This window comes from Amaranthus tricolor, chromosome 17, assembly GCF_026212465.1.
Source record: "Amaranthus tricolor cultivar Red isolate AtriRed21 chromosome 17, ASM2621246v1, whole genome shotgun sequence".
Lineage (NCBI taxonomy): Eukaryota > Viridiplantae > Streptophyta > Magnoliopsida > Caryophyllales > Amaranthaceae > Amaranthus > Amaranthus tricolor.
In genome coordinates, this window is record NC_080063.1 from 13,540,521 (window position 1) to 13,558,441 (window position 17,921).

Sequence of the window (17,921 nt, forward strand, 5' to 3'; positions counted from 1 at the left end):
ATTTATTCCTACTAAAATTATATTAACTTTTCATTATCATTTCAATTATTTATTATCGATTATAAAAGGGGCCGTTATGGTAACAAAATACAACATTCTTTAGGCGCTAGCTATAATCCACACAAAAACCATGATGTAACTTCTATTGTCTCCATCACAAAACTTGAAAGAGAAAATAAAAAGCTTTTTATGATAAAAAAAAACATTACAAAAAATAAGCGTTTAAATAAAATATTTTCCAAAATAAATGTCTTTCTATTGAACCTGAGGTAAGACATAGCACACTGTTAATAACAGCAAACAATTATTAAATCAAGTCAAAGTCAGCCCAACATCGCTCGATGTTACTAAAGGGCGTGATTGTGGTAACATCGAGTGATTTTTGAATTGACTTTAACTCAGATCAGTAATTGCGATGTTAGCGGACGATTACTACACTGAGTCAAAGTCAGCTCAACAATCGTCTCTTGTTACTAACAAGAGGCGATTATTAAGCTGACTTTAACTTAGTTTAATAATAGTCTTACCCCAGGTTTGGTTGGAAAATTTTTTGTTTGGGCATTTATTTTTAGAGTTTTTTACCGTACAAAGCTTACTTTTTCAACTCATCTTGTTTGAGACTGTCTTAGGGTGAAACAACCTCAAAATAAAAATCTCAAAAAGTTAAAAATTCTATTATTAAGCTATTTATCCAACTACAAGCTATCTCACGATGAAACCCTCCCATACAAGATTTTGTTTTTTTTTTTTTTTGTTTTTACAAAACTTTGACTAAAAAAATGAGTGATCTTTTGGTTTCTTCTTCTTCCTGTCATATTTATACTTTGTTTGGTTCGTTTGTAAGATTCTCCCATTAACATCAGTGTATGACTACTTGACTAGTGACTACAACATGATAATAGTAGAAGATGAGGCGAAAAAGTTCACTTCTACAATAAATCGAACAACTTTTTATGAAGGGAAAATTCATTTACATTGCTTCATAATGTTTATAAAGAACTAATTGACAATATCAATACCAAATCAGGAAAAAAAAAATTAACGAAAAAGGGTGTAATTATTATTTTTTTTTAAGAAAAAAAATTATTATTACAATAGCTGACCAATTTTTTGATTCCTAGAAAATATTTTTTGACCAGGAGCAAGAATAGCCATAGGATCAAACATGGCCTTCCTTTCAACAAATCTTTGCCATTGATTTCCAAAGTGTTGCTTCCACTCTTCTTGTGTTTGGTAATGAGCAAGATACAATGTGAAATCATACCTTTTGTTTTTACAATGCCTAACTATTTTCATGTTTTGAGCCACTAAATCTTGCACTCTTTGATTAGGTGATGTAAAACGGAGCAATGCTACCAAGTAAAATATATCTCCTTCTGGAATTACTACTGATGTACGTGTGTCCCACCTGATTTAACAAAAAAGTATAAAATCTACGGTCAAAAGCGAAGTCAGGCCAAATTTATTTGTAGATAAAGGGGCCAAAATAACCAGAGTTTTAGGGTAATTAATCACAAATTCTTTTATGAGACGGTCTCACCGAGTCATCATGAGGCATATCTTATATTTAGATTAAATAGCCCAATAATAGAAATTTTTAGCTTATGGGCTTCTTATTTTGAGGTTGCCTCACCGTGAGACGGTCTCAAACAAGAAAGACTGTTAATTAATTTTGTTATATTGACATCAGCAACACTAGCGATTAGCCGATTAATCTGATTTATAAACTTAGAGTTAAAATAATTTATGGTTCAAAAGCGTCATATAAATTGTATTTTTTGTGATTTTTAAAGATAGGTTATGACTGATCTTTATTTATAATTACAATTATAATATTAATTAAATGAAAATAAATAAAAGAAAGGCAATAATAAATTATAGATATTCCATATTAAAGTTTTGGATTTAGTGATGATTGCTATGATCCTATTCAAAATCAGCTTTAAATTTTATTCCTAAGCTTTTTTGTGAATAAAATCACCAATTCAATAATAATTGTCCTTCCCATTTTTGGACCTCTCCTAACAAAAAAAAAATCCACATGAGGACAGGAATACAAGATGACCCCAAATTGAGGTGACTCCTACTGTCCTACAGTTTCTACGTCCACACACAATAACCCCACTTTCAATTATTTACATTTTTACTTTGCTTGACTATCAAGTATAATTGTGATGAGTTAATACAAACTCATAATTTCTCAAAAGGTATTGCTTCCATCTATTTGAATTTGAGTTTAAATTTTAGGTGAAAACTAAGACAAAAAATAGTAAATAGAAGAAATATATAGATGAAATAATAATTAAAAAGAAAATGTCAAATTATAGCCTAAATAGAAAACACTGGAATTAACGAGATGAACATAAATGAAAATCCAGTAGAATTCGGATATTTATTACCCTCTACGTTTCATAATACTCGTTACATTTCAATAATAATATTATCCATTTTCAATTTTGTTTCGGTAACTCCAACTCATGCGTAAGAAATAATAGTCATATGTGATGTTTTATTGTTAAAACCTAGTTTTTCAATATGTAATTTTTATAATTTTTAGTTTAGTCAATATAAAGATATTTTATATCAAAATATACATTGAATTACGTACATAAAGAAATGTAGCAAGTACTCTCTCTGTCCCAATAGCTTTGCAACAAGAGAAAATGTTGGATTTTTAAGAAATCGATAATAAATAAAGAGAGAGCATAAATTGTATGGATGAAATTAAAAGAGAGTTAAAATGTATAAATGAGATTAAAAGAAATAGTGAGTCATTGTCCAAAAATAAAAATGATGCAAAATTAATTGGGACGAACCAAAATGACAATTGATGCAAAATGAGTGAAAGATGGAAACATTAGCTAACAAAGGAACAAACAATAAAAAAAATTCAAAGAAAAAAAAGCAAGAGGGCACAACAATGGAACATAGAGAAAAAGAAACAAAATAATAGAAAATATAGTTGATATAGATTAAAGAATAAACATGGGCTAAACATTGTTGGCATGATAAGGGGAGTATGAAGGTGATAATTGGTGTATTTAAGGCTAAGAATTAAGGTAGGAGCTGCATTTGGAATGTCTAGTTTGTATCAAAGCATTTGTCATTTTGCTACATTATGACTGACCAAAACAGAGGAAACCAACAAATAATTGGGCATAAGCACGTCATTTTTTAGTGTGGGAAGATCACAGAGAAGCACATAATGTTATGATGTAGTACACAACAGTAAAAAGGAAAGGCAAAAAATCGATCAGCCGTTGGGAGACCCAGACGAAGTATGGTGTCATTGTACCATATGGTTGGCAATTTTAAATGGCCTATTGTCTTTTCTCAAATGCCAAAAGTTTGATTACCCCATTGTGAAAGCTACATTTCTCCCTCATCTTAAGTAAAGCTATTGGGGTATGTTAAAGACCATGATGGAGTTGTTTGTTAAATAACTTTTAGATTATTTTTTAGCTAGTTAAAAAGCTGAAAAAAATATTTAAATGACTTTTCAGCCAATTGAAAATATAGTATGAAAAATATAGTCAACCAAAATGAAATAAGGACTTTTGTATTGAACTATTTTCCTTTTAATTAACGGTCAACAATTTACAAAACATTTTAGTAAATAAAAACCAATAAAAATAGTTAATTTAAACAAACTAATTTAAAAAGCCAAATAATCTATTGTTATTTGCCAAATACTCCCAAAACTCTCAAATGATATAGTATAAAATTGATTTTCTATTATTTCTAATTTTGTTGTGTTTTATGGGGTAAGGTGACTTTCAAAATTTGACCGATTGCAAAATTAATTAGTATTACCCATTTGTAATAAATGACTTAATTCCTTATTGGTATTTCAATAAATTCTCCATTTTAATGTCCACATCAACCACAGCCCATTGACAACAAAGCGTGGACGCATAAATACTAGGAGTAAAACAATTCCAAAAGAGCATTGATGGATAAACGTCAAAAGGGGATAATAAAATACTTACTAACTCTGTCACCGTAAATTTGGTTATTTTCTATATTCGGCAACTCCACTCATTTTACATCATTCTCCTAATGAAAATAAATCTTACCACTTTTTTCATATTAATGAAATTTACTTTATTTTAATCGTAATTGCACAATTTGATTTCACTGAACAAGAAAATTTTTATAGGTATTTAAAATAGACACGACGATTCGATATTTACCCGATTTTTTTTAAGCGAATCTGATTTGACCCAACTTCAAAATGAATTTAAAATTTTACTAAACTCAATGTAAACACAAAATTTAATTTTAATTGACTCAAAACACCTAATCTAAAATTGATCCGATAACCAGAATAAACACCCAAATTGCTTTTAACAATTGAAGAGATGATGGGCATATTAAAAGAGCATGAAAGCGCACACATTAATGAGAGGTGAAAAAGCACAAAGCAAAAGGTTAAAATTGACGATTTTATGAGTGTGGAATTATTGGTGGTGGCCCACCAAATCAAAAGCATTTAGGTACATAAGTTACCAAGTATTGTTTCATCACGGGTTCACTAAAGGCAAATATCCAAATATATGATCTACCAAATGCCCTTGTATAGAATGTGAGATTCTATTGGCGATACTCAGAAATATGAGTACAACAGTCAACAGAAACACCAAACCTAATTTATTTTATGAGCATGACCTAATTAGCGTACAGTTTTTAAGTCCAACTCCATAGGGGATCAACACAATATTATATTATACTTCATGTTTTATATTATAAAGTCCCCCCATTTCTTCCTTTTAAAATGTATATTATTGAAATAACTTTTAGGTCAATCGAAAAACTAGCTTTTAAGAGTTATTTGGAATACTTTTTTAGTTTTTTATTCATTTTTTCTCTAATAAATAGCAACAACCAACATTTATTGCAATACGTTCAACTGATCAAGTAATCAATCAATATGTTTCATTCTGGTCAATTTTGAGTCAGGTGTTTCGGGTTGGTTTAAAATCGAGTTTTTTGTCCACATTGATTTTTACATTCATTTTGAGGTCGGGTCAAGTCAAGTTCAATTACAAAATCTGGTAAATATCAAATTATCGGACCTATTTTGATGACCTTACGTCCAACCAGTTATATTAGCTAAATAACCAAACAAGGTAAAAAGATGGGAATATCAAGCTCAAAATTCTAGAAATTATTGCAAGGTTCCAACGGATAGATTTTGAAACTAAAATTCGAAAAAATCGTAACTACCCTAATAATCAAAGATTGAATTAATTAGCAAATACTAGCAAGTCCTATGTGGTGGATACTGAGGGTAGACTAAAGGTGAGGTGGGTCCCACATGTCATCAGATGTCGTGTTTTTAAGGCACTAACTTAAATCTAATCACAATCAGATGGACACGTCAGTGAGATGCATGGTCCAATTCCATGGTCACTGAAAGTAATTGAACAAAATCCATAGGTTCAAATCAATGTGAGAACGAAAAGTAATTAGAGATGATCGAAGGTAAAACAAATGAAGTTTGTGCAGTGACCACCTATATGCAATTAAGCATGTAGGTCCAAATCCTTAAAATCCCAGGTAGTTGTGATCACGTTTTTGAACGTAAATGTGAAGTATAATTATATTAATATTAAAATACTAATATATAAAGACACATGAATCAAACAAAAATTCTCATAATTATATGAGAATTATACCAAGAGTAATAAATATTATTCGTTCATATTTCTATCGATAAATAATATTCTTTTGTTTAATTTATTTTACAATATTTAAGTTGATAAGATTTCACAATAAAAGTCAAAATACGATCAAGTGAGTGAGACATAAGATTATTAGATTTGAAAATTTCAAATTGATTAAAAACTTTCCAATATAGGTGTTTATTCGGATTATTGGGTTAAATTCGTGTTAGGTGTTTCAAGTTAGTTCAATATCGAATCTTGAGCCCACATTGGTCTTTGAGTAACTTTTAAGGTATTTTGAAGTCGATTTTGATTACAAGATTGGGTAAATATCAGATCAGTATGTTTGATTTAAACATGATTATTCTTATGACAAATCGTCTTTTTATGAGGCAACTTCCAAATCACAAGCTCAAATTTCATAATTTGTATTAGTTAAATTATTATATTTAGGCTGTGTCTTAATATGAAAATACCTCATATAACAATGGTATCCACAAAATGTTAGTATCAAGCTTTCACACGAGATATGAAAAATAAAAAACAATACTCCATATGATATAATTGATGGACATTAGCAATGATTATTAGAAATCTACGTCTAACAATTAAAATAAAGAAAGCTAAAAGAATAGTATAGTAAGACAAAATTGAGCAAATTAGGGGTCTTACCACTAGATGAGTGGGACCAAACATGTATATAAAAGAGTATTATTTTATGATCATTACGGTGCATTTGTTCAATATTCTGTATCATCATACCTAGTAAATACCGTTGAGAAGCAATATTTTGAGATAAATTACGTATTATCACACTCACACAAGGTCTATGTTGTATATCATATATCCCAAACTTTGCTACTCAACAAGATTTAATGAATATATGGTATGAAAGCAAGGAGTAAAATACTCAATAATGATCATAGACATAAAATGATACTCTTTTATAGACATGTTTGGTCCCACTAATCTAGTGGGAAGACCCCTAATAACATGCCATTTAGTAGGTATTTTTAGGTCCAAATCAATCCATATCCTTTCCATATCAAGTAAATTGTTTCCTAGTGGTCCTTATTACCCCTCAAAGGCTCAAACCAAGTGGAGATTAGGAGTTGGGTGTGTATTCTTCATTAATCAAAATTTATAGACTACTCCATCACTTTATTTTCTTAATTTATTTTCAAGTGGAGTGTAGCAGACGGGGATACAGAACACAATGCATCAAATAAAAACAGCCAATAAGAAGAGGAGAGAGAAAGAGAAGAGAAAAGAGAAATAATCACCTGCTTCGCAGTAGAGGGTATACTAACATGGGTCCACCAATCCCACCGTTAAGGAGCTTCTTAAATACAGTCCGATCAAAATCAGCAATATCACGTTTTGATACAAAGAGGTTAAGCCATGGGTGTGGGGCCTCCCAAATCCCACTCGCTGTAGCTTGCTGCTCTGCTTTCTTAACTCGAAGTAAGAATTCCATGTAGCTCACGTCCACCTGAAACCGTAGACCCCTCACAAAACTCAGCCGTTCGATCAAACTCTCCACCTTCTGAAAAGAAAAAAATAAAAGAAAATGTTCAATTAGAATTAGGGAGGGGTAAATAAATGAACTTAGCAATTCAATCAGTGACGTGATTTGTTAATATGGTCGGTTCAGACTATTTTTAAACTATTTTGAATGAATCATGTTAAATTTAGTTGGACTTATTGTGAATGATAATATATAAATAGAAAAATATAAATTTATAAGCCAAGAAGATATATATCATCCCAAAACCATATAGCATTGAGAAAAGCTCCAATAACTTATGAAGTCTGACACCAAAATCATTCCAACAAATCGCAAATTTTAATGGTAAACTAACTAATAAATTACTGCTATAATATCTTTGATGCATTTTTCATTCCTCATACAATACAGATTTAATTTTCACCCCAATTACCAACTAATAGAGATCTCTAACATTACCCCCAAAATTGAGAAAAAAATAAGGGTGGGGGACCAGGAAATATGAAGGATCAGCAATACGACAGCAATTGGGTGGAAGAAGTCAGAATTACTAATATAGACATAGGTGAAGAGAAGATTATGAGACTGACATCACAAGAAAGGGGGGCCACTGGAGTAATTTGGGAAATGTTTTTGCATGGCCGTTTCGATACGTTAATGTGTCAGAAAATCCAATGGAAGATTTCTTTCATGAACTAAAAACCGTATAGTCAGTTTCAAACCCTTCCTCTCCTTTTTTTTTTTATTTTTTATTTTTAATTCTTCTTTTGACTTCAATTTTAACATTTTACTTATAATTAACATTATAATTAAAAACTTTCTTTAGTTGTTTTTCCATCTATTTTTTCTCTAATTATTGTCCAATAAACAATAAAGTTTATTCAACTCATGAAAAGATATGAGTTCTCACTCGTGCACGTCACAATTTAAACTTTAGAGTATTAACATCATCAGGCTGTAAATAAACGAATAACCCGATAAAAGACAAGGAAAATCATGGTCAAACAAGTTATATGGGTCCCACCATCATTTTTGACCAGACCGTAAAGCATTTATTTTTAATCATTTTCTTAATTATTTAAAGTCAAACTTCTAGTCCCTTAATTTATTTATAATTTTTTTTTTTTAAAAAAAAATAAGAGCAGTTATTACATTTTTGCTTTTAAGTCGTTCAAGTACAAAGAGGAGATGTGGGTAAACTCAATCTGACTGATAAAAACAGTTAGTAGCACTCATAATTTTACATAATAGTGGTAAAAAGTGATGAAAGCTAAAGCTAATCTGTTTAATTGTTACAAAGAAGAAAGGTACTTTGCAATAATCAAAAGCAGATTAGCCAACTTTCTGATTATTATTTACCTTTTTCTTTTCTTACACATAATGCTTTTAAATTTTGTTACCGTAGTAGATTCACGACTAGAATTGTTTAAAATAAATTTGACGACTTTTATTCATCAAACCTTGTAATAAATTTTAATTTGACCTGATTTAAAAGCGAATTTACAAATATTTAAAAAAAAAAAAAAAAACATTGTAGACGCAAACTCAATTATTCATTTGATTCGAAATTGATACGATAACTCAAATGTACACATCTACTCACAACGAGAATCAAATTTAGAACCATAGTCCCACATTTAGGTATAGTAGTACATATTTTAACAGAGACAAATAAAATTATCGGTTAATAAAATATTAAAAAAAAGGGAAAAATTAAAGTGGTGAGTTGAGTATATTTACCGAATTAACCTGGGAAAGATGTTGGTTTTGATGGATATGGAAGCCTAATTCAAGGCAATATAGAACAGAGCCCGAACCCGGTGGGAGAAAATCCGGGTTGAACCATTGATCCGAATCCAAAGTAACAGAAGGCCAACCATTTACCGGGTCATCACTATTGACAAACACAAATCCTTCCACGTAATCAAACGAGTCCTCCTGGGGTTGACTCACCAGGAACTCGGAATCCCGGGTGAAATCATCGAATTCGGCATAAACTAGCCTTATCCATTTCACCTAATTGCCCACAAAACATAAAGTTAAATCCCAATTAAACACAATTTTAAATCAGCAAAAAACATTAAAATTATTTTTATGCTTTAATATATGTGAATAAAAAGCATTTTCTAATAAAATCAGATGAATTTTTGAAATTTAGATTTATTAATTAACCTTAATAGGAGCTTTTTGAAGGGAAATTCTTGCACGGGTAATTACCCCAAACTGCCCGAGACCACCAAGAACAGAAAAAAAGAGGTCAGGGTTAACTGATTCAGAGCAAATTACAGTTTCACCCCTACCCGTAACTACCTCAAGTTCCGTTACATTAGACGTTTGGGGTCCGTAACGGAAGGCTTGCCCACTAACACCGGCGTTAGAAAGGGTCCCACCAACCGTTAAAGCAAGGTAGTCAGTCCAACTTCTTGGCGCTAATCCATAATCCAAAACGCAGCGGTTTAACACATCCTCCCATAATGCTCCACCGCTGACGTCAGCGAAATACAGAGGAGAATTATCGTCATTCACTGATGAAACGACGACGTTAATGGAAGGATGGTCTCCGATGGCGCGCATATCGATGACTAAACCTTTGTCGGCCATAGCTTGGCCGTTAATTGAATGACCGTTACCTCTCGCCGCAACAGTAAGATACGACGTCGTTTGAGCCGCCTTAATAACAGTTCTTACATCCAATGAACTTGCCGGTCGGACTACTGCGAGTGGTTTACTCCGGTTCATTCCGCCAAAATCTTTACCGGCTAAACCGGTGAAGATGGAGTCATAAGCAACTGTCCCCTGGATTTCTTGTAGAGCTGCTTGCCATTGAGCGGCGTCGTTTTGCTCATCCAAGAAGCTGTGTTCAATGAATGCTATCATATTTTCTTTTTTTTTTTTGAAATTAAATCGTAATTTTCTGTAGTGAGTATGAAATTAACCTCTGTTTTATCTCTCAGCTTAAATTGTTGGGTATTGAGTATGACTATGAAATTTTATGTCAGTTTATAAGGGAATGTTTGGAATGAAGGCGATTTAAATAGGAAAAATTTAGGGATTAATTAATTAATTTCGGGAACTGCGAGTATTTTAGTACAGAGTCAAAAATCAATGAGAGAGAAAGAAAGAAGGACGGCAATTGAAAGAGAATTTGCTAAGTAATACAAATTGAAATGTTATTTGAGTCTTGGAGAAAATCTTTTTATAATTTGAGAATTGAGACTTTAATTTCTTCACTTAAATAAAGAAAAAAAGGAAAGAAATCTAGAAAAGAAAGAGGGGAGAGTAAAGGAGGGAAAAAGAGGATGATAAGGATACGTTTCGATTTCCAGTTGGGGAAGAAAATTTACAAGAAAAAGGACCAACTTAAGTTTTTATTTTATTTTTCAAGTTAGTTTCTTATGAGATTGTTTAATTATGAATTTATTTGTTTAATTGATTATTTTAAGAATATAAATGATTATTTTAGGGTTATAAATAATTACTTTAAAACTATATAAAATGATCATTTTAAAATCGTAAATAGTCACTTTAAGATTATAATCCCTCATATCCATCATAAGTGTCCTATTTGCTTTATACACTCTATCCAATGCACTTATCAAATCCTTAATATCTCTAATTGTGCATAATTAAAAATTATGAAAATTTGATATAAATAATCCTTGCATCGAGAAGAATTAAAAAAGATCTCACTTGACTATATTTTAACTTATAGATTTATAATAAAATGCATATTAAGATTAATAGATGAACAGTGCCCAAAAAATAAATAGGACACTTGTGGAGAATAGGAGAAAGTAATTTAAAATCGTCTCATTTGAAACTTTGTGTTTATTTTTTTACTACAATTTGTTGGGTAAACCGAGAGGGTAGGGTCGAGATTTTTATAGCCGCAACTTATTTAGCACTTATGATTAGGGTATGGTCTGCTATATTTGATTCTTTTTCAAACGCTACTTATAACTATTATGAACAAAATATATTATATGTATGATAACAATAATGAAAAGTTATATAGAGTAATCCAATATTTTTCATGACTATCCTATAATAATTTTAACTATTGATTAACCATCAATAATGCTAATCATATGGTCTAATTGCCTAGAGTAAACTTAGGTTACCGGATAACCTGTTATAATAGATAATTTACCAAAAAAGTTTATTGATAATTAATGTAAAACTAGAGAAAAAAAATTAAAAATTTACATAAAAAATTCTGAATAAATAAAAAAATTAGAATTTTTTTACATTAATTTAATATTTTTTTTCCAATATTTTATTTTAGTTTATCTTTTTTTAAAAAATAAAACTTGGTATAGCATTAATTTAAACTAATTTATTATTTAATTAAACAAAATAATTCATTACATGAAAAATAGGTTAATTTGTATTTATTTAATCATTAATTTAAACTAATTTATTCGTGAATTAAAATAAATGAAAATGTAATATTAAAGACTAAAATATAAATGTATCAAAGGCATTGGAATGCCAAGAAAGTAAAATTGCGCCATATTAATTGGAAAAACTATTAAATTCAATTTTTTCTGTTTGAATGAAAAAATACCGACAAATATTCCGGTATTTTGGAAAGGAATACAAATGTTTGTTGTCAAACCTTAGCTTCAATCTTTTCTATTATATACCAAATGCATAGCCTAAACTATTATATATATATACATACATATATATATATATATATATATATATATATATATATATATATATATATATATATATATATATATATATATATATATATATATATATATATATATATATATATAATGACAAATGAACATATAATATATGTTTCTATTAATATTAATCAATATATTCTTCATAATAAATATAAACATATTATTCATCATAGATATATGTTCAAATGTAACATTTAATGATAAATATATGAAAAAATAAATATTACAATAATTAAATAATTTAGTTGCAGTAATTTATAAGAAACAAATAGTAATAATTGGATTAACGTTAGTCTATTATTTGGACGAAAAGTTAAATTAAACAGAAAGCTCTTTGTTCTACCACAATTTTGAGGGATTAAAAGATTATTGTCAATATTTGCAAGATAGAATAGAACTAATGAGAAGAATTTTCCTTATACAAAACGAAAGACTTGAGCTAACAATTTGGACACAACTTATTTTGAATGCCACTGTACAATAGTTATTTAGAAGATGTTTGTTAATTTTGAGGGATTTTAAAGGTGGGAACGAAACGATATTAAGATTGAAATAAAATAGTCTCTTGTTTGTTTAACGGAAGGAGACTTTACAAAAGTTTAGAAATGGGACTTTAATTAATAAGCTAAAGTCCAAAAAAAATATGTATTAAGGAAGGGATGATATTTGGGATAAGACTCTAACGGTCTGTTTGGTTAGTGATACTAAATAATGGTAATGTAAATGATTTATAGTGTAAAATTTTATTAAAAATTCCATATTATTCCATGGTAATGAAACTTTGATTACAAAAAAGTTTTTTTGTTTTACAAATTTTCATTACCACCTAATACCACATCTCCCGATGGTAATGCATTGGAATGAATTTTAAGAAAAAATTGAGATGATTGAAGTTGAACAAGTATGGCCATCAAGGTAGCCAAAAGATTTTTCAACCAAAATTAAACTAGTTTTATTTCCATTATCATTATTTATTACCACCTACCAAACAGACCATTAAAGTTACCTTATGGATTAATGAAAACAAGGGAGAAAAAAAATAAATGCCGTTAAATTTGTGATTTTTTACTTTTTTTCAACTAATTGTCATGGTATTTTCATCTCTTACTATGTAAAACATGAGATATTTTTCTTTCAGTTTTGATTAAAGTCTAATCCCAAATCTTACATATAAATTTCACAATTCTCATTTTCTCAAACAAACGTCTCATTAAATAAATTGGTAGGATTTTGTTGTGTGTTTAGCCTAGATTTGTAATATTTCAATAATAAAAAATAGGCTAGATACTAAGACTTCATTTTCTATAAAAGTAAAATTGAGTTTTATTTCTGTTGGAGTATAAAAAAACACTTTTTTAGGTAAGTTTCAACCCTTTTAGGTCCAATTCTCACACAACCCTTTTATTAGCTCAGTTTATCTTGTAATACAAATTCTTGTATGAGATGGTCTCACCGTGTGATACACTTTATACATGAGTTAAATAGTCCAATAATACAAACTATTAGCATATAAACTTATTGATTTGAGATCGTCTCACTGAAAGACAATCTCTTACAAGAGTAGCTCATACACAAATTCTAGTATGATATGGTCTTACCGTAAGACACATTTTAACTTTCGTATACGAGTTAAATAGCTTAGTAATATAAATTAGTATAGTATATAAACTTATTATTTTGATACAGTGACACGTTTTCTCAGGAAGTATTTCATACGTTAAAACTGATACCATAAGCTTATATTAAGTAGGGTTAGGTAGCTGTCTTTTCAAAATGGCAATTTTCTCATGGAAATCGTTTACAAATCATAGATTACACTAACATGAATATTATTCTTCATATTTAGGTATTCAGAGATCTTTTTTGGACCACCACATCATACATAAACTGGATTCGTATTTTGACTTATGAATTGCAAGAAGTTTTCGGTTTTTCGTCATACTATTTTGTATGAAGATTTTCCTTGAATTAAATCATTCAATGTCTATCAAATTACTCCTCCTACTATTAAATTGGCTATATTTTATTAAGGAATCTAACATGCCCCCTCTGGATGTGCATAAGTGCTGAATATTCCACTTTAATGAGAATTGGTTGAGATTCGAACCCGTGACCTCTTATCACGTTGGCTCTGATTTCATGTCAAGAAACCAACTCAACCAAAAGCTTAAGTTGATGGTTAAGGCCCTATGATATGTTATATACTCTAACACATTTTTCGTTTTAGTATGTTCTATTCGTTTTATTTCTAATTTTAGCTAACTGACATTCTTTTTTTTAAAATTTTCATTCTCACATCTAACTTACCTTTTACATCTCATTCACGCATTTTCTTTATTACCAAATAATATTTATGTTCAATTTTTTCTTAGCTTCTCCACCAGATAAATATTAGACACATTTGGAAGAATTGAAAAAAGTAGAAATTTTCAAAAACAAGATCGATGAATGCAGGGCCAGCCTTCAGGTTTTAGGGCTTCGGGGCTAAATATATATTTATAATTACAAAATTTATAATATAAAAAATGTTACATGCCAATAATAGAGCTCAATATTATCCGTTTTTTGTTTCATAATCATGCATTTATAATTCAATAATTAGTAAATAAGGTAACAATTATCATTAGTAACACTTTGATTTAGTGGTATAATACACAATTTAATCACATGAGGTCTCAAGTTTAATGTATATAAAAGCAAAATTTATCTACTTTTTTGTAGGCCCTAGATAAATGACGTCATCTATTCAAGTCTTAGGAGTAAATCAAAACGCAAATAACGGCAGCGCCGACGTATCTATGATACTCCTACGCCACGGAGGGTTCGATGACATTAATGAATCATTTATGACGGCGTGAAAATCTACTCCTACAATGAAATATTTGACTTGCTTACATAGCATCGTTTTGATTAATTTAAATTTAAAGCATGAATATGTTTGCCAAAGCTTTAAGATTCAAAAATATGGGTCGTAAGCATCAACACGCATTGACAATGTAAAAATGTTAATATCAATAATATTTTGCGATTTGATAATCATATCACCTTGTTATTCTTCTATCATCGGAAACTATGCTAAAATAATCAAATTAATCTTAGCAAATGGAGATATATGCAAAAACTTGGAAACCTATAATCTAACATTTATTGTATATGAAGTTATCTCATCAAATAAAGTTTTCAAGTGTGAAATTTGTTTAGTTTGTTGGAGAAAAATAGGGTCTTATTTAAAACACTTTAATTATTATTCGACCTTTCCTTTGTCCATAGTTGTATTTTAGGACGAAATTGAAATTCAGATTGTGTTTTTTTGTTTTTCTCCTTAGTAACACGTTACTGTATGCTTTACTAGGTCCGCTCATGTAATTTCTACAATTTGTTTGCATTTCACACATGAAAGAGTATTTGGAAAGAATTATACTAACCTGGTTGAGACAAAAACAAGTAAGATTGCGTTTGGGAATATACATTTCATTTCAAATTGTAGATTTCAATTATAAATTCATTAATGAAGAATTTGAGAATGACAAAGTTTGGAAAGTCATTATCAAATTCTTATTTTTAACCACTTTTATAACAATAGTGAATTTGACTCAAATTCAAATTTGAATTTTTATTATTTGCCAAACACTACATTTGAGTCAAATCTATATTTTCAAATAAAATCATCATTTCCAAACAAAGCATAAATGAAATTCCAATTCTTAAGATTAAACTTGCAAAATGCTAAAACAAGCAAGAGAAATGCTAGAGCAAGCGCCCCCCTAAGCGAACGAGCAAGATTGTGTTTTGAGCTACTAGAAATTTATGTTTGTTTCCCTTCACTGGTGCCCGAATGAGCAAACTTCGAGCACATGCCTCGGCCTCGCACATGTCACTCTGTTTTTAAGTGAACCAAATTACATGGATTAGATTCGGGCTGTAAGCTGTTGTATACATATTTCCAAATACTCCCAAATCATTAGATCAATGCATTATCCTCAAATGGGGATCCTAAAACAAAAAGAATAACTTTTCTCTTGTTTTTTTCCTTTTATTTAGTTTATTATTAGTTTTGATTATTTCATTAAAACTAATGTTGAAGCACTAATCAAACTCTATAACAAGTCAAAAAGACGCTTTTTCTTCAATATTTATTCTGAATTTCAATGAATCAAAACATAAATATACCGGTATTACACTCTAATTAATTATAAAGGATTTTATCATTTTATAAATATTAATCTAATAAGATATAAACTAGGCCAAATAATTTTTATAGCATTGTATTCAAGATATAGATTGCTAGTCATATATGTTTTTTCCTTCTCTTTATTATCAATTTGAAATGATTTTTAGTTTTACATTGTTTTAAATATTTACGTGAAATGATTTGTTTTGTATGTTATTATTTTAATATTGTGTTTTGTTTTAATATGCAAAGGATTTTCAGCAACCTACATTTTTATCATCGCTTAAGGCCTTTAAAGGTCTAAAACGAGTAAAATGAAAAGAATCCTAATGCGTTTAATAAATGTTATTGTAATGTGAATATTATTTTCAATAATAATATTGTTGCTCATGAATTAAGCATTTTGTGATTTTGAATTTTTTTTATTTAAAAGTACAAATTCGTTTTTAATTTATCATCTTATAAGTTTCACAAATAAAAAATAGGAGTACTTAGTTTATTTTAAGTCAACTTTATTAGTTTTTTCTATCATTGATGAACTCCCAAAAAAAAATGGTTCATTCATAGCTTTTGGTCAAATAGTAATAATTTACTATAATATATAGATTACAATCTTTTTAATCACGATTAATAATCTAATTATTCTTCATTATACATTTTTCCAGCTTTCCAATAGACCAATATACTTATCTTAGATTTATATGTAATATATATAAAAATTATTTATTTTTTTATCATATTTTGCAATTAATAGTGATATTTTCTCATACTATATGTCACAATTGCAATTAATTAAAAAGAATAAATTATATTATTTAATCTGTTTAGGAGGGAGTAAATTGGAGAAATTTTGTGTCCATTTACTATTTTTCAGATTTTGGGGAAAAATCAGATATTGGAAGGAATAATTATTAATCTAATGATATAATTAACAACATACTTAAACTGCACTCTCTTCTTATTAAATGGTTCCATTTGACCCACCTAAAAATTGGTGAAAAGTCAAATGGGACTAATAAGAAGAATAAGAGGGAGTATTATTTAAATTTAATTGAAAACTTTAAATTTTTCAACAAATTTATAAAATAGGATTAAGTCGTGAATGAACTTAATTCACACTATTTTAATATGCATTAGTTTTAATATTTCTTTATTTACTATTAAATCAATCAACTTTACTCTTTAAAATAAAAGTGCACAATATTCATCAAATTATTGACTAAATTCATACAACATTTTTTATGTAACAAAGAACCGTTCAATTTTTGGTTTATCAAGTTCAGTCCGTCATGCTGAGCATTGCCGGCCTTTAGCTGCACTCCACAACTTAGTAAGTAGTAACACTAACTTGGTTCTCCATTTAGAAAAAAATAAAATAAAATAGTTTGACTTTTTTATATTGTTGACATCCAATAATTTCAACATAAAATATAGTGTGGCCGTAGTATACTAGTCGTAGAGGTAGAGGCAGAGGGTAAAGGTTGGAATTAGTCTAAAACTAGTAAAAAAAATATAAGTATTGAGTAAGGTGTTGGTGTGATTGGTGTTTGATTATGGATTGTGAATTATAGAAGAAAAATAATGTTGGAGGATGGTTCAGGTAAATAAGTGTTCAAAATAAAGAATGATTTTATATTTATTCGAGTTTATAATCGCATTTAACTTGATTCAATTTCAGAAGAAATATGAAATTATGTAAAAATATATGTGGACATAAGATTCGATTTTAAACTGAGTCGAAACACTTAACTTAAAATCGACATGATGACCTAAATAAATAAGAGGTTGAAAATCATATAATAATGTTCATAATAAACTGAAAGGTGCGGAGTTTTCTCTTTCACCCTTGCGACAGAAGTTCGCTTTTCAATATTTAC

General features: G+C 29.2%; 1 protein-coding gene across 1 annotated transcript; it reads right to left on the reverse strand.

The window, feature by feature from the left end:
* Window positions 1-817: 817 nt before the first annotated feature.
* On the reverse strand, window positions 818-10,530 carry LOC130804078 (cytokinin dehydrogenase 7). The gene is made up of 4 exons (XM_057668402.1): window positions 9,346-10,530; window positions 8,914-9,189; window positions 6,950-7,212; window positions 818-1,408 (listed from the first exon to the last, which is right to left on the reverse strand). Exons 1-4 carry the CDS (start codon window positions 10,048-10,050, stop codon window positions 1,090-1,092), a joined length of 1,563 nt encoding a protein of 520 aa, XP_057524385.1. The 5' UTR covers window positions 10,051-10,530; the 3' UTR covers window positions 818-1,089.
* Window positions 10,531-17,921: the final 7,391 nt, after the last annotated feature.

What these genes read in the sequence shown, in the direction of transcription:
- LOC130804078 (XM_057668402.1), bottom strand. Translation starts at nt 10,050, where the DNA reads ATGATAGCATTCATTGAACACAGCTTCTTGGATGAGCAAAACGACGCC. An exon ending in TTCAAAAAGCTCCTATTAAG is followed by an intron (nt 9,190 to 9,345) that starts GTTAATTAATAA and finishes GTGGGCAATTAG; the next exon opens with GTGAAATGGATAAGGCTAGT. An exon ending in ATCTTTCCCAGGTTAATTCG is followed by an intron (nt 7,213 to 8,913) that starts GTAAATATACTC and finishes TTTTCTTTTCAG; the next exon opens with AAGGTGGAGAGTTTGATCGA.